This window comes from Phycodurus eques, chromosome 7 (genome assembly GCF_024500275.1).
Source record: "Phycodurus eques isolate BA_2022a chromosome 7, UOR_Pequ_1.1, whole genome shotgun sequence".
Classification (NCBI taxonomy): domain Eukaryota; kingdom Metazoa; phylum Chordata; class Actinopteri; order Syngnathiformes; family Syngnathidae; genus Phycodurus; species Phycodurus eques.
Genome location: NC_084531.1, coordinates 7,138,074 through 7,158,796, shown reverse-complemented (window position 1 = coordinate 7,158,796; position 20,723 = coordinate 7,138,074). Strand labels below are relative to the sequence as shown.

Here is a 20,723-nt window from a genome sequence, read left to right as displayed (position 1 = left end):
AATCATATTTATTTACCAAGTATGTCCAAAAAAACACACAAGGAATTTGTCTCTGGTAGTTGGAGCCGCTCTCGTACGACAACAGACAGTCAATTGACAGAGAACACTTTGAGACATAAAGACATTGACAAAAAACAGTCACTGAGCAATAAAGGGTTGCTAGTTGTCTGGTAATGTCTTTTGACATAGTACTGTAAATATCTGACAGCCAATGAAGTTATTTAAAACAATTTTTTTTTTTAAAACGTCGGCGGTGTGGAACAGACAACACGTCGGAGACAGGCAACATGTAATGCCCGGAGCAGACTACAAGACAAATTTGCTCTTTCATGATTGCACTGTCAGTCTACTGCAATAAAATCTTGTATTCCGATACCACCGCATCCCGTTTTTTACGATCATTGGGCTTTATCTTGTCAACTCAAATGCGACCGGATACACTCGTTACCGTGGCGCTGACAACAAGAGTGGAGCGCGCCGACTGTATTATAAAAACAAAATGGGGAAAAACGTGTGTTGGTGGTCACCGGTGCTCAGGACAGGAGAGGACGTTCGTTTAAGGCTTGCTTGATGTATGTTCACGTACTTTGAATACAATACGGCTCACAAGCAGGCAATAAAATGTTATGTAGCCTAGCAAGCTAGCGGTAGCACGAACGGTTGGATGTAAACATGCCGGCGTTCTGTCGAATCATACTCTAACGTTTTGGTGTGGGTGAAGTCCATCCATCCATTTTCTGAGCCGCTTATCCTCACTAGGGTCGTGGGAGTGCTGGACCCTATCCCAGCTATCATCGGGCAGGAGGCGGGGTACACCCGGAACTGGTTGCCAGCCTGGTTGCCAGCCAATCACACATATAAACAAATACGGCAGCAAAAAAAAAGCACCCAAAAACACCAAAGAAAAAGCAAGAAATGTTTTGATGCTTATGATTTGAAGTGAGCTGGTTATGAGTGACTTTAGACACATTTTTTCCTCAATAATCTAATTTTCCAAATTGTATGGGCTGGGTAGCTTTTATCTCTAGATGTTGCACTGGATTGTATTATTATTACTATGCATCCATCCATCCATTTTCTTTACCGCTCATCCTCACTCAGGTCGCGGGCTGCTGGAGCCTATCCCAGCTATCTTCGGGCGGGAGGCGGAGTACACCCTGAACCGGTCGCCAGCCAATTGCAGGGCACATAGAAACAAACAACCCTTCGCACACACATTCACACCTACGGGCAATTCAGAGTCTTCAATTAACCTACCATGCATGTTTTTAGGATGTGGGAGGAAACCGGAGTGCCCGGAGAAAACCTACGCAGGGACGGGGAGAACATGCAAACTCCACACAGGCGGGGTCGGGGATTGAACCCCGGACCTCAGAACTGTGAGGCAGATGCTCTAACCAGTCGTCCACCGTATCCATACATCCATCCATTTTCTGAGCTGCCTCTCCTCAATATTGTCGCGGGCGTGCTGGAGCCTATCCCAGCTATCATCAGGCAGGAGGCAGGGTAGACCCTGAACTGGTTGCCAGCCAATCGCAGGGCACATACAAACAAACAACCATTCGCACTCACATCCACACCTATGGGCAATTTAGAGTCTCCAATTCGTGCATGTTTTTGGGATGTGGGAGGAGAACGGAGGCGGCACGGTGGACGAATGGTTATAGCGTCAGCCTCACAGTTCTGAGGACCCTGGTCCAATCCCCGTGGGACCCTGCCTGTGTGGAGTTTGCATGTTCTTCCCGTGCCTGCGTGGGTTTTCTCCGGGCACTCCGGTTTCCTCCCACATCCCAAAAACATGTATTAATTGGAGACTCTAAATTGCCCGTAGGCATGACTGTGAGTGCGAATGGTTGTTTGTTTGTATGTGCCCTGCGATTGGCTGACAACCAGTTCAGGGTGTACCCCGCCTCCTGCCCGATGACAGCTGGAATAGGCTCCAGCACGCCCGCGACCCGAGTGAGGAGAAGCGGCTCAGAAAATGGATGGATGGATGGGAGGAGAACGGAGTGCCCGGAGAAAACCCACACAGGCACGGGGAGAACATGCAAACTCCACACAGGCGGGACCGGGGATTGAACCCCGCTACTCAGAACTGTGAGGCTGACGCTCTAGGTGAGTGAAGTAATTTAATTACAAATAAAGTAACTTAATTACAGTAAGTTAGCACCCATTAGTTCTGTCATGTAATGTTGGTTTGACCTGACTGATTAGAAAACACGATTTGACAAGTGCAGTGATTTCCAACCTTTATGGAGCCAAGGAACATATTTTACAATTGGAAAATCTCACGGCACTCCAACAAACAAAAATGTCACAAAAAGTGGATACATTAATTACTGTATGTACTTCCTGCCATCTAAAAGAAGACCATTCATTTGTTCCGTCTGTCACTATACCTCAGTGTCATAAACAGAGGACCAACGATAAATTATTTATTGTAAATATAATTTTTGGAGCAATTAAGTACACAAGTATATACAGTAAATTAACAGGTCATTTAAATGGACACATTCCTCCATCTTGTGATCGGATCGGTGATCGCTTATCGTTCTTTTAAACTCGCTCAGTGATCGGCCCCAAAAATCCTGATCATCTAAAGCCTATATATTATAGCTTATTTACAAAATTCTGAGGAGCGTACTCACTTCTGTGAGATAGTGTCGCTATATATATTGAGATAGTGTCGCTATAAGTGTTGAACAATCGGCATTAATTTTCTATGGCCCGTTCCACACTGCACTAAGCACAGCGCAGTGCAACATCGCCGCGACTGCTTAGTTAGCAGTGCAAAAACTGGGCTAGCTTGCGCCGGGGCGCTGCCATCCTTCATCCTAGCCCGCAGTAAACACCACGAAAACCAAATGCAGTATGAAAAGGCCTTCGGGAATACAGTTGAGCTATAGAGCAGAGGTCACCAACCTTTTTGAAGCTCAACGCTACTTCTTGGGTACTGAATTCATCTCAGCAACCAGTTTGATAGACACACTTCTGAAATAACAAACTATTTGGTGGTAAATCATCTCATCGTCATGGTACCTGTTGGCTTATGCCTACGAATGCTATGGTTTGGTCATGCGCTACAATGCTGACCTTCAAATCATGTATACGAGATATTTTTCAATTGTTTTCATTTCCAAATTCACACCAATGCAAGTGTAATCTAAAAAAAAGAGAGAGAATAGCGACTAAAAAGAAATAGATGCAGCTCACTGGTAAGTGTTGCGATTCTTGCTTTTTAAAAAGAATAGCAATGCAATTTTTTTTTGACACATCTCACTGGTGAGCTATTTTTAGAACAGGCCCACGGGCTACTTATGTGGTCCTTGGGGGTTCCATGTTGCTGACCCCTGAGCCAACTGACTGGACGAGAGGCAGAGTACAACTTGGAAAGATCAGCAGTCAGTTGCAGGGCACATACAGTAAAGACAAACAACCATCCACACTCACATTAAAACACACGGAGAATTTTGAGTGCTAAGTTAACCAAACATGGCTGTTTGTGAAATATAAGTGAAAGCTGGAGAAAACCCACAAAGACATGGGAAGAACAAGGAAACTCCACACAGGAAGGCCCGAGTCAAGATTCAAACCCAGAACCTCAGAACTTCAAGGTAGTTGTATTAACCACTAGGTGCTGCCCCATTGAACAATCTCATGTCATTAAAGAGATAAATTTAACAGTCATCAGCAGACTTACGCTTGTGGTTGTTTTTGCGCTGGAAGGGGAGTGTGTGCCTCTCTGAGTCTTCCTCGCCCTCTTCGTCAGCCAGATGTGTGTGAGTGTAATGGTAACTCAGTCCTGGGCGGTTCTTATAGCGCTTTCCACATACTGGAATACAAAAACAGATACACAAAGAAAAACATAGTAAATAGTGAGTCGGTTTTTGTAACTAAAACAAATAAAAATAAAACTGCTCTTCGTGCAATACTCACTGTCACAGACATAAGGCTTGTCTCTGTCTTCTATAGCAGGTGGCTCTTGTCGCTTTCTCATGCCACCAACCCCATAGGCCTGACACACACACACACACACACACACACACACGATTTAGGCAATGGGCATGTGAAATGGACAGAACATTTCTAACTTTCATACTTGCACAAACACATTAAAAGAGCGGAGCAACACAGTCATCACTCCACATGTCAACACACGAACATGTTTGCATTTTAATCATCTGCTCTGAGTGCAAAGTTTCACTTCCAGCAGGAGGGGACTGATGACACCTAGCAGGGGACCAACAGCTCCAATTAACAAGCATGGTGTCTCTGTGAAACAGTGTGCATGTGTATGTGATCATTTTCAAGACACATTGTTAATACTTGATTATATTCCCACAGGATCCCCCGAAAGAGAAGAAAGAAGCGGCAACTGAGTAGTCTCATCAAAGCCGTAAGACAAAAACGGGAAAATGACTTTTGTTTTTTTGCAAGTTAGACACTTCTTTTAGTAACAAAACTTAAGAAGGAATAGTTCTCAAGCATCCTTTGAATTGCTTTTTTTCACTCTAACTGCTTTCTGAGCTCACCTAGCTGACTTTGGGCGAGAGGGGCTGTACACACTGGATTGATCGCCACTCAATCTCATGGCACACATAAAGACACACAGCCAATCCTACTCAAATATCACACTGCACTGAGTGGGAATTTAACCCACACTGCCTGCACGGAATCAGGCAAGTGAACCACGGTCACCATCAGTGACCTAATTTTTCTTTCCATTTTCCTAACAAAAGAAAAAAAACTACACATTTTATATGACGAGGTGTCGAGATGCCCTACCCGTGCTTTGGTACGGTTCTTGCGTTTGGGAACATCTTCTTCCATCTCGTCCACCTCCAGCTCATGAGGGAAATCTCCAACAAGCAATTTCTGTAGGGGAAATAGAGAGTCTCCAGTAAAGGAACTCAAGAATACACACTGGTGGCGGCTGTCATAGTTGTGTGAGTCTGGGTCACTCACATAATGCACGATGAAAACGTGGGAACAGGAAAATAAATACAGTATTGTCCAAAAACAAAACATTAGATGTGTTGCATTATCAATGCTGTAATGCACGTACACCCTGTATAATTGCTGTAAGTGTCTAGTCAAACAACCAACATTTTTTTTTTCTTTTATTAATGATTATGTCTATTAGTTTCCAGAACTATCCTTCAAACACATAGTCGTACTTCCACCTTAGACTACACTTCCTCCCACTCACTTCGGACTGCCGAATGCTGTGGTTTTGTTTTATTGAAGTGTTGACAACCTTAGATTATATACTAATCCGTTATTTTCTCCATCTTTCCAGTAAACCAATAGTAACTCAAGTGTCCAGGTCAGCATATGGAAATATGTATTGCTTTAAAGACATTCAGGTTTGTGGAAACACGTTGTTTTACTTAGCTACACATTGTTACACACTGAGAGGAACATAAACGAGTCATAAATGTTATATTCTCCATCATTATGCGGACGTTTGGTGTGGTGCTGACTGGTGACAATGTCTGCTACAAAATATCAAAACATTAAACTGCACATGTACAGCAACCAGCAGTTGTGAATTTTCTACTGCTAAATTTTACTGTTGTCATTTGTTTGTGGTGCGGTTGTATAAAACATGTTGATTTGCTCATGGAAAAAGAAATGCCATACACAGTTGTCATCAGACATGGACTACTAGACTGTATACTAAGGGTTGTAATGACTCGCTGACTTGTCAATTTGACTAGTTTACTACTCCACAATGATGTTGAGCGTGACGTCGACTCGTCAGTAATCACATGGTTTGTGGGTTGAGGAGGAGGCAGAGTGGCTTGCAGCAACAGATTTCAATTGTCTTATATTTTTAAATGCTTTGGTAAATGAGGGAGAACCAGTTAAGGGCAAAACGCCAAGCTTGATAAGGATTTTGAACAAATTTTTGGCGCACACTCAAAGTGGAAGGAGAGCGTGGAACGTCCGCGAGACCCTCTTGTAATGTGTATGTACTGCGTAATTTTGGTGTATGATCTGTCTGTTGTCGGCGAATATAGATTATTGCAAAGCATTTCCTCTGGTGATTTTTCAAAATGTATTATACAGTAGTACTGTCCTGAAAAAAAATATCAATATGTCATCAGTGACTAGTTGACCTCAATTTTACATTTATCACATTAATGCTGAATTACAACTCTGAAGTTGTGTAACCCCCCAGCTAGTATATACTGTAACTAGAAAGTCACTCAGCAGAGTGCCTACCTCTGCCAATTTGGCTCATCTGTTAACAAAATTGGAGAATAAATTGTGGAGCACTGCATTGTTAGCAGACTACTTTTTGCCTCAAGGGGATAATGAACACTGATGCCAGTGACTCACAACATCACTGTATGTACACCTTTATCCAGACCCTCACAAAATCTAATGGTTTTTTTCCCCAAAGAAATTAAATTGGCCCATCCCAGCTGACTTGGCATGGACTGGTCGCCACTCAATCAAAGGCCACTCATAGAGATAGACAGCCTTTCAAACTCAACCCATCCCTAAAATGGAATTAACCCCACACTTTAAAAGTCAGCCACATGAACATAATACATAATCAGCAAATCCCCTCGATATTGTTTACTCAAAATCAGCATTATATTTTTGTATAATCCTTCCATTTCCAGTTTTGCAATGTTAAGATGATTGAGAAAGAAGTTATTAAAACAACAGCAACTGTTTAAACAAAGATGAAGAAAACCACAAATAACAAAACCAAAGACATATGGCAAACGGACACGCCTTACCTGACACTCGCTCATTGGCTCTTCCTCTTTTGTTTCTACCTTCTTGTCCAATGTGTCCCCGGCAAGCAGCGACTCCAACACAGGACCATCTGGAATACCCCCCTCCTTCTTTAGGGAGGCCTCATAGTCTGATAAGGAGCCATTGCAATGAGAACGCATGCATGCTAGCATTTTCTAACCAGAGCAAATAAAAATATAGTTTGACATTAACAATATTGCCTGATCCCTGCTCCAACAATAGAACTTCTAAAATACTGTACATTATTATCGATTTCATTTAATGTTCTCCTTACCAATCTTGAACTCAATCGGTACAAGCCGCGGGTCCTCCAGGATGTTTAACCGCCTCTTTTTGCGCCAGCACCGAGCGGGATATGTGTACAGCTGACCTGGTGCATGACCTGAAACTCAAAACACAAAAAACACAGCTCGCTTTTGAGACAACCAAAGTGTATACAACACAATAAGTGCACACACATTTGATGCACTTTGAAAGATTTGATGCATGTACGTATTACCATAACAATACATTTGGAGGTGTTTTACAATTTACATTTAAAAGTAGGCAGACACATCTTATAGTGTGTTACTGAGCAAACTGGCAAAAACACAACTGGCATAATGTAAAGACAGCTTGTCTTCTCACACACACACACACACACACACACACACACACACACACACACACACAAGTATGTCTCTCAGGGGTACTTTGTGCCAGTGGCGTATCATCGCCACAGGGGTATTTGTTTCTCTGCCAAAATACACTAATGTTAGAGAGAGTAAAGGAAGAGAAGGAGATGGGCCACTATGTAGGGGGTAAGAAACAAGGCGCCCCCGTTGAGGAAAAAAGGAACGACATTATGGAGGGGTGTTTGAATGGCACATGCAGCTAGCTGTCACCAGGTATGAAACAACCAAAGTCCCATACACATACAGACACCCACCTGGTCCACGGTGGTTCTTCTCCATCCAGATGTAACAGTTGCTCTGGGCCACGCCTGTCTGGGAGTCCAGGAAGGGGAGACGCATGGAGCGCTCAGCACACAGACGGGCATTGTAGCTGCGACAGTGTTCAATGGCCTCCTTGTAGAACTCTTCTCCAAGACTGGACCAGAAGAAAGAGGAGAGGAGGAAAGAAATGTGTCACTCTTAAACCAGGGGAGAGGTAAAGTCAGCAACAAAGTGCTAAAATAATCTTTGACACCTATGATAGATCAAAACTACAGCCAAAGCATTGACCGTTAAACAGAGAAAACTATGGTCACCGGTGACCAGTGGATAAAAGCAGAGGTTACCTGCCTTTTTTTCAGAAACCATATATTTCCCTTGTCACTGGGTTAAGAATTTGAATTAAGTAATTCAATTCCACAAGCTGCAAACGCAGTGCAGTAGATGTACTCTGCTGGGGAAGTGTTCCAAGCACTTAACGCGTTATCAGTGCGGAGGTTCATTGTTGTTCTTTTGGTGAAAGATCTACGCACTGAAGATGTCCTCCATTTTCACACAATCACTGGAGTCCTATTTTAGTGTTTCAGTCTCCAAAATAATGTTATCGTTAAAACGAATAGCGATGAATAAGTTTAAATTGGGGCCATTTAAATGGTCTCAATTGTTGAGGCAAGCTGTGGAATTGCACACTCCCATTAAAGTGCGGCAGATGAATTGGCAAGGACTCACAACAGTAACATTTTGCGCAATTGTGAAGAACCCTAATGCATTTTTATTTTTTTCACTCAATAATTTAGTCTGATTATCATTCAGTGCCATGTTGCTCTCTCTCTTACCTGTTCTTGATGACTGCACCTCCAGATTGCCTGTGGGGGAGAGAAGAAGAAGAAGAAGAACCCCAACAGATGCAGTATGAGTCATTTTTCCTCTCAACCCTATTTCTCTCTCTCCATTCCAATGTTGGTTTGACTTTTCACTCCTTCCCCCACTGCCTTGCGCCTTCGGCTTCTTCCTCCTCTATAAGTAAATCTTTATTTACTTTTACACCCTCTCAACATTTATTTTACATTCACACCTCCCTCTTTGTCTTTACAGTTAATCATTTCTCTTGTGTCTTCCTGCTGAGTGCAGACGCCAAGGTCACTCTACTCTACACACACTAGATACATGACACACAAGCAAAGTCAAAGCCTGAGTGAACCAACTGTTACTACTACTACTTAAACAGGTTTGTTGAACTTATGCTCCAAAATCAATAGAAAAGTCACCATACACTTTATTAGGTATGCCTACCCTATCTAATGAAATCAATATGCAAGTGCACAAGTGTAATGCAAAGGGTTGGTTGGTTTATTTGTTATGCAAACACTAAAATCTGTTTCATAACACAACCCTTCAAATGTTGGTCCATATGTGGATACAAATGTGGTTACAGGAAAGGTTGTATTTATTTGAGTAATGATGGAACTGTTCCCCTCCCCCTGAACACCCTTCTGTTTTCACCCTAATTCTTCAGTCTTACGACATCAACCACCCTACTATTTTTGCTACTTTTAACAATTACAGGAATGTATTTTCTGTTTTAACTGAAACAAATATGGTTTTGGGCCCACGATTCTAAATGACCCTTATGGTTTTATTGAATTAGGGTTGTTTTTATGCTGTCTTGTGATGTCTTTTAATGACAAGATTTTTTTTGTGGCACTGGGAGATACAGTAACAGGCTGTCAGGAGGACAAGAGATGTGTCTCTTTGATATTACAAATTTTTTTTGTAAAATACACATATTTACAAAAACTAGAAATTACAGATGGAGAACACCAAGCAGCCTGTATTATGAGACAAAAGAAACACTCAAACTTGCAATTCCCCTTATTGTTATTGTCTATTTCATTCTCTTTCAGAAATGCCTAGCATGGAAACGAGCTGATTATAGCTGTGCTTTATGTGGAGCTTTTCAGTTTTTGAGTTCAGGATGATAACATACTTGTGGAATTTTCCAAGTAAAGATTGTGATTGGGCAGCACAATGGACTAGTGGTGAGCACATCTGCCACACAGTTCTGGGGTTCGAATCTCAGCGTTGCTCTTTCTGTGTAGAATTTGCATGTGTTTCTCCAGGTACTTCAGGATCCATCCACATTCCAAAAAAACACTTCTCGCCGAAAGTCAGCTGGTATGGGCTCGGGCTCACATGCATCCTTAGTGTGTATTGAAAATCTATGGACGGATGGATGCATGGAGGGGAGACTGTGATTGTTCTTCTATTGCTGAATGTGTCGTACAGAGCGTACATTAAGTCAAGTGAAGGTCTATCCATTTACTGTCAAGAAAAGCACAGCAGTAAACATAATATTTCATAGAATTATAAAATGTAGGGCAACTAGTATAGCCTGACATCCTCACTTGGAGAAGATAACAAAAATGGTGTTTGTGGTTAAAAGGTCTGAGAAGATCCATTTCTCTGAGAAAGGAAAATATGGAGGAAGGGACACATCCCTTGTGTAAATATTATTATTCAAAATGTGGACACATTCAACTATCAGACGTAGCAGAGCAGATGCTGACAGTGTGTGTGTGTGTGTGTGTGTGTATATATGTGTGTGTTGCATCTTTAAAAACTACTGAGCTAATCCTGCAACCTCTCTGGCCAACACTGGGAATGTGACATTTAAAGGATGTGATCGGGGCAACAATATGTGGGGCAAAACGTGCCCATGTTTGTTAATATGTCACTGCAAATGAGCTGTTCACTGTCTGTTGAAGAGAATGCATTTTTACACGGCTGCTCTTGGTTGTGCGTATGAGCATTTGAGGATCTCATTGCAGTGTAGGACACTTTTAAGAGCTTGCTTCACTATTTTAATGCTGTGCCAATGATGATCCCAGTAGTCTCAAGCAAATGAGAAGAATGGCACATGATAGAGGCCTGTTCAAACAAATGAGCAATTAAAGCCAATAATTATCCTCATAGATACAAATATACCTATAAGTAAACAGCAATTTTTGTAATATTTTCAGGGGGGGGGGGCAACAATGAATAGAAGACTTGGCATTTAAAGCTTCACTGGTGACCAAAGTAAAATACCAGGGAGCGAGAGTGACTGAGTGGAAAAAAAGGAACACATTCAAAATGTAAAACAGGCCACCAAAGCGCTCCCCATCCACCACCTCCCTAAACACCCTCTCACTTCAAATCCTCTACCCTCCATCACTTTTCTCCCTGCTGTCCATAGAGCTACTGAAATAAGTTCCTTGATAATATTGTAAGTTGACAGCTGGGGAAAATAGCTTCCATCAACTTAGGTGCGCCCTGTTTTATAATATTGAGAGAGGGAAGCTGCATGACTGTTTGCGAGATTGAAGGCAGAAGGAGCCAAAGAAGCGGGAGCTGAGAGGGAAATGCCTTAAAGGAAGGCGATTTGATTAAAACAAAGAAGGAATGGATGGGTAGAATATAGACAGGCAAGGGCAAAGGAGATGGAGAAGAGTGACAGATGATGGACAAAAAGAAAGGATGGGAGCACGATCCCCTGTGAAATGCTCATTTTTCGGCAAGGACATCACTCACAGATAGCACTTTTTTATCTTTTATCCCATCATTAAAAAAAAGGCTTGGAAACACATTACAGGCACCATGAAACCCATCATTCAGGTGCAAATGGTCAGCAGTGCAGTATCGAGCAGCAGTCATTCAGCAGCGGTTGGAAAAAATAGTTGTAAATTGCTTTCTGGTGATCTGATTATCAGTAAATATTTTGTTTATTTTTCTGCATGAAAGTGTATCAAGAATACTTAAATTAAAAATTAAATTAAATAAATTAAATTTAAAATGTGATAAAGATTTTTGGGAAAAATACACTGCTAAAGTGGCACAAGACTGGAGAGTTCAAAACGCTACCATGCATAATGTTAGGTTAATGTTTTAAGCCAATTGTACACTAGCACACCTTTTTTGACAAGCTGGTCGAGTAAGTTAGTACATATTTGCAACAAATCAACACGAAACAAAAACGTTTTATGACTTATTAGTTGAAATAATCTGGATTGACATTCCCCACCGGGCACAACCTTTTATGACCGTGTTTCTTTTTGAGAATTCATGTCCAACGACCAGTCAATATTTGACTAAACTCAATCAGAAGGAAATAATGCAGCCCTATGGCGGGCACAAGCCAGTGCAAATTGTAGGCCATATCTCAAGCCGGGATAAATGCAGAGGGTTGCATCAGGAAGGGCATCTGTCTTAACTTTGCCAAACAAATATGAGCGTTGATCCAAAGAATTCCACACCAGACCAGTCGTGGCCCTGGCTAACGACGTCCACCACCGGCGCTGTTAACCTGCAGGACGACGGTGGAAATTCAGCTACTCTGGATCGAAGACGAACGAGAGGTGGAAAGGAGGTTATTAGGCAGAAAGAGAAGAGGAAAGCACAGAGCCCAGAACTGAATCTGGGAACTTTGAATGTTTTGACTATGACAGGAAAAGCTCTGGAGTTGGTTGACATGATGATTAGGAGAAAGGTTGATATATTGTGTGTCCAGGAGAGCAGGTGGAACGGGAGTTAGGCTAGAAGTTTAGGCACACGGTTAAAATTATTTTAGCAAGGTGTAGATGGGAAAAAGAATGGAAATGGCTGTGGTTAACACTTTCTTCCAGAAGTGGGAAGAACAATGGAAGAGTGGCGGTAGAAGCACGCAGGTGGATTACATCTTGTGCAGACGATGTAATCTGAAGGAGTTTACTGATTGTAAGGTAGTGGTAGAGAGAGTGTGGCTAGACAGCATAGGATGGTGGTGTGTAAGATGACTCTGGTGGTGGGGAGGAAGATTAAGAAGACAAAGGCAGCTGAGAAAGGAAGAGTGTTGTGCAGCTTTTAGAGAAGAGCTGTGACAGACTCTCGGTGGACAGGAGGAGCTCCCACAACACTGGACCCCAACAGCCAAGGTGATCAGAGAGACAGGCAGCAGCGTACTTTGAGTACCTTCTGGTAGGAAGAAGGAGACTTGGTGGTGGAACCTCAAAGTACAGGAAATCATACAAGGAAAGAGGTTAGCTCAGAAGAAGTGGGACACTGAGAGGACCGAGGAGAGGAGACAAGAACACATGGAGATGCGATGTAGGGTGAAAGTACAGGTGGCAGAGGCCAAACAAGAGGCATGTATGCCATGGTTGGATACTAAGGAAGGAGAGAAAGTTCTATATAGTTTGGCCAGACAGAGGGATAGAAATGGGAAGGATATAAAGCAGGTTAGGGTGATTAAGGATAGAGATAGAAAAGTGTTGACTGGTGCCAGGAGTGTGCATAGATACACAAGAATACTTTGAGGAGTTGATGAATAAGAAAAATGAGAGGGAAGGAAGAGGAGAAGAGGCAAGTGTGGTGGACCAGGAAATGGCAATGATTAGTAAGGGGGAAGTTAGAGAGGCAGGCTGTGGAGTTTTTGACCAGGTTGTTCAACAGAATTCTAGCGGGTGAGATGAGATGCCTGAGGAATGGAGGAAAAGTGTGCTGGTGTCCATTTTTAAGAACAAGGATGATGTGCAGATCTGTGGGAACGAGAGGAAGAAAGATGATGAGCCGCACAACGGAGTTATGCGAAGGTGTAGTGGAGGTTAGACTCAGGACTGAGGTGAGTAATTGCGAGCAACAGTCTGGTTTCATACCTAGAAAGAGTAGCACAGATGTATTATTTGAGGGTGTTGATGGAGACGGACAGAGAAGGTCAGAAGGAGCTACATTGTGTCTTTGTAGATCTAGAGAAAGCCTATGACAGAGTACCCAGAGATGAACTGTGGTCCTGCATGCGGATGTCTGGAGTGGCAGAGAAGTATGTTAGAATAGTACAGGATATGTACGAGGACAGGAGAACAGTGGTGAGGTGTGCTGTAGGTGTGACAGAGGAGATTAAGGTGGAGGTGGGACTGCATCAGGGATCAGCCCTGAGCCCCTTCCTGTTTGCAGTGGTGATGGATAAGCTGACAGATGAGGTTAGACTGGAATCCCCGTGGACCATGATGTTCGCAGACGACATTGTGATGTGCAGTGAAAGCAGGGAGCAGGTGGAGGAACAGTTAGAAAGATGGAGGCATGCACTGGAAAGCAGAGGAATGAAGATTAGCCGAAGTAAGACAGAATATATGTGCATGAATGAGAGGGGTGGTGGGGAAGAGTGAGGCTATAGGGAGAAGAGATAGCAAGGGTGGAGGACTTTAAATACTTGGGGTCAACCGTCCAGAGCAATGGTGAGTGTGGTAAGGAAGTGAAGAAACGGGTCCAAGCAGGTTGGAACGGGTGGAGGAAGATGTCAGGTGTGTTGTGTGACAAAAGAGTCTCTGCTAGGATGAAGAGCAAAGTTTACAAGACAGCGGTGAGGCCAGCCATGATGTACGGATTAGAGACAGTGGCACTGAAGAGACAACAGGAAGCAGAGCTGGAGGTGGCGGAAATGAAAATGTTGAGGTTCGCTCTCGGAGTGACCAGGTTGGGATAAAATTAGAAATGAGCTCATCAGAGGGAAAGCCAAGGTTAGATGTTTTGGAGACAAAGTTAGAGAGAGCAGACTTTGATGCTTTGGACATATCTGGAGGAGCGAGAGTGAGTATATTGGTAGAAGGATGATGACGATAGAGCTGCCAGGCAAGAGTGCTAAAGGAAGACCAAAGAGAAGGTTGATGGATGTAGTGAGTGCAGTTGGTGTTAGAGAGGAGGTTGCAGGAGATAGGCTTACATGGAAACGATGACACACCGTGGCGACACCTAACGGGACAAGCCGAAAGGAAAAGAAGAAGAATCAGAAGGAAATAGAAGCAAATATAACGTGGGTAGTAAAATGAAATACATGTTAATAGCAATGCTAATACAACTTTCTGTGCTACTGTTGTTGTCATGACATGAAATAAATACCGTATGGCCATTTTAGTGTATGGTAAAGTTTGTGCAATCTCTGCAGCAATGAGAGGAGTCCTGGCTGGTTTGCCGACACAACAGGCGACAACCTTAGCGACAGCCATTACAATGACAAAAATGCTAATTATCCTTATTATGAGGAAGTATACTGTATCATCATATGTTTTGAAGCTGTTATTTTACGGTCATATTTTAAAAATGTATTGTTGCTTTAATCCCTTGATTGATTTACTGAAGTTTGTGGTTTTCACGCAACATATTTAGCTTTTTTACCTATTTTGCTGGCCCTTTTTTCCCCACACCTGTGCTAGGCTAAACAGTTTATATTCACAGCAGCGCTTCTCTTCTCCAGCTGGTCATGCAGGATGCTGAGCGCACACACCACAGTGAGCCTCATCCAGAAACTAAACTAGTCATCAGACTACAGATTTTAGGAAGAAATGCCACAACCACATTCATTCATGCAAAAAAGAACCAAAAAACTGAAATGTCTTTTTTTCTGTATTTTAATTATTTATTTTCTATTTTCAGGATTAATTTGGATAATTGTATACAGAAACTCTAAAGTGTGATTACAAATACATTCAGCCTTGCAGTAATTAACTGACAACAAAAATGTCCAGACAGAAACAATTAACACTCAGCCGTTTACTCTTCAATGCATACTGTATACCGTGTGTCCTTGACATGTACTGTAGACCATGCACACACACTTCATTCAGTGCATTTGCAGAACCTAACGAGAGCCAATAAAATAACTCATTTTTAAATGAGAGTTGCTGGACGTATTCATTTTCCAATAAGTTTATTGTTGCGGTTGTAGTTTGTAGTGTTGTTGAACTCCAAAGCATCATACTGAGAGGTGTTTCTAATATTTTATCATTTATCATTTATTGTTTAAATATTTTAAACTAGTCACTCCACCAGGCCCACCCAGAGGAAGCTATTGTCTAATTTTATGGGCGAACTGCGATTTCCTGTCCAGCAGAAGCAGTCTGCTTCAGCCCAGTCCAATGTTTCATCCTCCCTTTCTCTGCATGACACACTGCCAACTGTATTTCCCGGTTAGAGCAATTAACACTTATTAGGTTGCGAAAGGGGAACACAGAGCTCCTCCTAGCGGTAGAACACGATCATTGGAGCTGCTCATGAGAAATATTAGGGAATCACTCACCCAACCCAAATTAGTGCATAGACAGTAAAAACAACAATGCCGAGATCGTAGCTCTTCAATTGTGGTTTGTGAAATAAGAACAGGAGTGTTAGTGGATTTTGTGATGTATAGTAGGTGTCTTCATGAAAACAGAGGGCAGAGCGCAAGCCTTTAGCAGGTTTATCACATCCTGGTGAGATGCTTTGTATATGGGCATGTGTAAAGGCATTATTTGAAAGCTTGCAAAACACTTGTGCCAATTCTGTCAAGTCTACACACCTGTTTCACCCACTCTTGTCCATCTGTGCACTTGCACAAAAAGTCCACTCGTATTGGCAAATCCTGGCCTAAGGAGCTTTGCGTGTATGCGGTGCTAGTGTGTTTGCAGTCAAGAAGTAATATCAGGCGGCCTTCTGTACTGTTCTTCCCCTCCCCCAACTCAGCCCTTCCATGGCTGAACTCAACAGATTAAACTATGCAATATCACTCGTACCAATCCACCAGCACTCCTCCTCCCCACCACCCTCAATTCAATTTCTTTTCCACTGTCCTCCACTTTCTCGCTCACTGAAATGACTGCTCTTTCTCTCTCTCTCTTGCCCATTAATATATACAACTCTTGCAGTATGTGAAATGACTTTCTAGTTTTAGTGCAGCATATGGGAGGCCTACGAAAAGGACATACAATGTATTTTGAGTGTGTATTTGTGTCATATTTTAACACGACCACAGTTTGAACATTTTAATTACAGTGTTGTGTAGCTCCCATTTGTGGGTGCGTTGGTCTTGAATCTGTGTAAAAAATAAATAAATAAAAACCGTAAAAAAAGAAAGTTCCTTTCCCTTTATGTGCACACTTGCGTGTGCCTCTTTTTGTGTGTGCACACGTGCATGAACAGTCACATTGCTGAGTGTAGCCCCATGCATGCATGCATATCTGGTCTTTCTGTGTGGGTGTATACAGCGCATAGCTATAGCTGCAGTGTGTATTAGGGGCAGTGCATCGGGGTAAGGCAATCTGCCTCTGAGCAGCTCCTTCAGGTGAGATTTATTGCCACTGCACTTGGCCTGTTATAATGGCGATTGACTCCTTATCCCTGTTTCTGGCCCAGTGTGCGCATGTGAGTGTGTTGGTGGTGATTTCTTAGTTTCACCCCCTCCCACCCTCAGAAAACACACCACCATCACCAGGAACTCCTCCCCTGTCTGCATCCCTGTTTAAAAGCTGCAGAGAGAAGCAGTGTTGGTGTTGACTCCACCCTTGAGAACTCTTGATCGGAAGGTGCACTGGACCCACACAAACATTGGGATTCATATAAAAATTGGATAGATTTTAGCAGCTCGTGACTCTCTTCTTCTACAAGCATACCTCTCAATTTCGACAACTAGTTTGAACTGCAAATTCCTGGATGGAAATCACTTAAGGTCCCAAAGCAAGGCAGTGGAGTTAACTGACTATCAGTTAGGTAGCACTGGAGAAATAGGTCATAGAGCTAAAAATACTCTCTTTCTCTCTATCCCTCTCTCATGGTCTTTCTCCATCCTGTCTTCAAAAAATACAAAATAAAGCTGAAGTAGAATCCAAATAAAGAGATGATGAAAGGAATAATTTTGAAAAAGAAATACCCTTAAAAAACATCAGACCTTAGACTTGCTCCCTTATGAATAGAGAGTAGGAACAGGAGAGAGTGTGCATGTGCACGTGTCTACAGATGAGCAAGTGAAGGAATGACGGGGAGATTGTAAGGGAAAATGAAGATGTAGAACTGGCTGCTCAGGCTGCGATTCAGCCATTACATGGGGGCTGTTTGCACACACAGGTAACTCATTTATTCACTCAGTTTAGCTAGGCAGGCAGGGCAAAAAAAACAAAAACAATCCTGATAATACCATAAACACACCCATGAAGCTACACAGGAATTAAAGATATGAGAGAATTTATTTACAAATTATTTAAAAAATTGTAGTGAATATTACCCGCAGTATTTGGGATGGACAGTAAACGAGGTCCTGCTAAAATGACAAGACTCAACATGCAAAGAAGTTTGATGGGGGGTGGGGGGGTTGTGGGTGAGACCATGGTGGAAAAAAAGGAGCGCAACAATCAGGAAATTTGGAAATATCAGGATAAAGAGGGATACAGAATGAGTGATGGATGGAGTAAATGATGAAGGTGGAGGGCCTGAATGTGGAAGAGGGTGAGCAGGGGTGATGGGAGGAGAAAGGGAGGAGTGTAGAGGGAAGCAGAAGAGCACAGAGAGAGAGAGAGAGAAAGAGAGAGAGGGTGAGATTACTGTATCTCTAATCCAAGAGAGAGAGGAAGCAGAGTGATTTTTTTTGGAATGTCCCCAGTCGATTGGAGCGAGTCACCTCTCCTCTGCTGATTTGTCTTCACACACAAATGGAGACTCCACGTACACAGCTCATTGGACACGGAAAACGAAATGAATTAGCAGCTCGGTGGCCGTTTCGGCCGCAAGCTAAACCTGCTACAGGACACACCTAGAAACTAGGTACTGTCATTTGATAAATTGTGTAAACCTGATGGACACTTTGTTCTTCACAAAAATATGTACAGAAGGAAAAATCAAAATGCATAGATAGAGATCTTTTTTTGTTTCTTTCAAGCAACTAGACTAACTTTCTTCTTGCACTCTCCCTTGTCTTATTTTGTCCATGCAGCCTTGCCCTCACATCAGCACCATAATGATACAGTATCTTCCACGTCAATCAGACAGATTTAAATGCACGTGACATCACGTGACGGTGGGTCAGATGTGACAGAGTGACCACCAGATAGGAGGAGGAGGAGGAAGGAGAAGCAGCTCTGACCTCGGGTTTGGTTCTTTTTTTTGGGGGGGGGGGGGGGGGCGAGAGAGAAACTCGAAACAGGCTATGGAGGCACCACACCACAGACGTCCTGCCGCGTGGCAGGAGAGTCGTTCAGGGATGCCTGCATCTGCACACAGACAGGATCCCGTACAAACCTTTGCAAATGCGGTGAGCAAAACAACTCGGATGAGTGAAAGGGCGGTGCTGAAGCTATTGTGTGTGTCGTCCCCCCCACCCACCCACCCACCCTGTTACCTCTCTGGATGGCAGCCCCGACAGATAGTAGCACACATCAGCCACCTTTTTGGCCGGGTGCCTAAGCGGGTATAGCAGGCGTCTGCATTCCGCTGCAGCCAGTCACGGCAAAACAAAAAGACACGGCGTCGTCAAAAGATTTAGCCTCAGAGGAACTTTCATCTCCTGGAGCACGGCGTTGGTAAATTGCAATATAAATGCAAGACGCGGTGCTGCAATTAGGCTTTGATTGTCGACTTCATTGTAATAAAACAACCTCGGCCAGTGTATTGCCAAAATACCGGGCACTGAAGGTAAAGCCTCAACCTTCCAATGCTACCTGCTTCCACTCTGTCCCCATCGCAGGTAGCGTAAAGCGATCTAAACTGTCTGCCCGCCTCTGAGCGTGATCTTGGCTGGCCACACTGGCAAGGGACATACCGGGTCACCCAAATCCAGCCCCCGGCATTCCTGCGTGTTCCCGCTGACATGCATGCACGCCGCTCCGTGAAAACACCGCACAATCAACCCGGAGCGCCGACAGCACACAGAAAGGCAACTTTTGTGCATTTTTGATTGTCTCGTCTCTATTTGTGCTGTGTGCGCGGCATGCGTAGAGGTGCTGGCAATCGTGCTGAGGGTGCAACGGGAAATGTAATTACACTGACAACGTTCACCAATAGGGGAAGAAAAAAGAAAAAGAAAAAAAAAGCGAATGTGTTGTACTTACGATTTGAGGTGGTTCTGTACCGCTGTGGCCATTTTGGTGTAGTAGGATAGAATGCAACGCCGCGGAGCCCGGTATTGTACATGTAATGTAGCAGCTTTTTCAATTTCATTCATTCTCTGGGGCTGCGGCTGGAAGGGCCGGCCAATGGGAGACGGGAGCGCATGCGACAGCGGAGGGGAAGTGTAGTTTTTTACGCACGTCGACGTGAAACATGTCCAGGAGCGATGCACTACAAGTACCGGCGTGGGTAGCGAGTTCGAGGATGCCGCGGTCCCGCCTTGGATCTGAAAGGGCAAAACCAGCCATCCACATCCCAATTTTGCAACACATACAGTTGCCGATGCCGAGGTGGGTTACATGACTGGGTCACGCTCCTGAACATTTGGCTAGTGCCTTTCTGTGGCTCTTTACATTTCATGGCCATACAAAGTTGTAGTGTTTATTGATAGATTATGGGTCGAAAGAAATCCATTTTAAAAAATGATATTGGCACTCTGGTGCATGTTCCTGCAAAAACGGAAGAGAAATTATGTCTACATAACCTTTTATGAAATCCTACACACAGACATTTGAATTATTCATGAAACGGGAACAATGAGAGGAGAGCTATAATTGATTCTTTTAGACTTTCACGATTGAGTTAGGCTGCATGGGACCTTCTCTTCTCTAACTACCAGCATCCACTTTCATAAAAGCAGTACATTGTTGTCATGATGCTTCTTTTTTCCACTTGAGAACATACATTTATTTTGGCCTTGGAAATGCTCCAAACACTTCCCCTACAATCTACAGGTAAGCATTTGTCTTATTAGCCAGAAGAATGTGCCTTGAACAATACAGTGAAGAAGTGTCCACAAACCTCACACAGGCACTGACTGTCGTAATACAAACTCACGCTCACTGCAGTTTATGCCCCAACTCAGGTTCACAGTGCCCTTATTCTTTTTTATGACTTTACCTTCTTTTATTTATCCTGTCTGTTAATGTAATTACGTTTTTTTTTTTAATGTAATTACGTTTTATTAACGCTGCTGTTGCTGTTGTTGTTGTTGTTATTTTTTTTTACTGTGCACGTGACAATAAGCATCTTGAATCTTGAAATGTGGGAATATCACATCATAAGAACAATTTAGAGTCTTAAATTTACCTACCATGC

At 43.1% G+C, this 20,723-nt stretch overlaps 1 protein-coding gene across 3 annotated transcripts in view; it reads right to left on the bottom strand.

Moving 5' to 3' along the window:
* dpf1 (double PHD fingers 1) overlaps window positions 1-19,695 on the bottom strand; it is a 49,040-nt gene extending 29,345 nt beyond the window's left edge. Inside the window, exons 1-8 of one of the 3 annotated variants that reach the window (XM_061682503.1) lie at window positions 19,568-19,695; window positions 8,543-8,572; window positions 7,703-7,863; window positions 7,049-7,156; window positions 6,756-6,883; window positions 4,786-4,875; window positions 3,937-4,015; window positions 3,701-3,832 (exon numbers count right to left, since the gene is read on the bottom strand). In XM_061682503.1, coding sequence (XP_061538487.1) covers window positions 3,701-3,832; window positions 3,937-4,015; window positions 4,786-4,875; window positions 6,756-6,883; window positions 7,049-7,156; window positions 7,703-7,863; window positions 8,543-8,572; window positions 19,568-19,680 — 841 coding nt within the window. In that variant the 5' untranslated portion in view covers window positions 19,681-19,695. Of the gene's footprint in view, window positions 1-3,700; window positions 3,833-3,936; window positions 4,016-4,785; window positions 4,876-6,755; window positions 6,884-7,048; window positions 7,163-7,702; window positions 7,864-8,542; window positions 8,573-19,567 lie in introns of all 3 variants that reach the window. The other 2 variants (XM_061682501.1, XM_061682502.1) reach the window with 2 other exon arrangements.
* Between the last annotated feature and the right edge of the window lie 1,028 nt (window positions 19,696-20,723).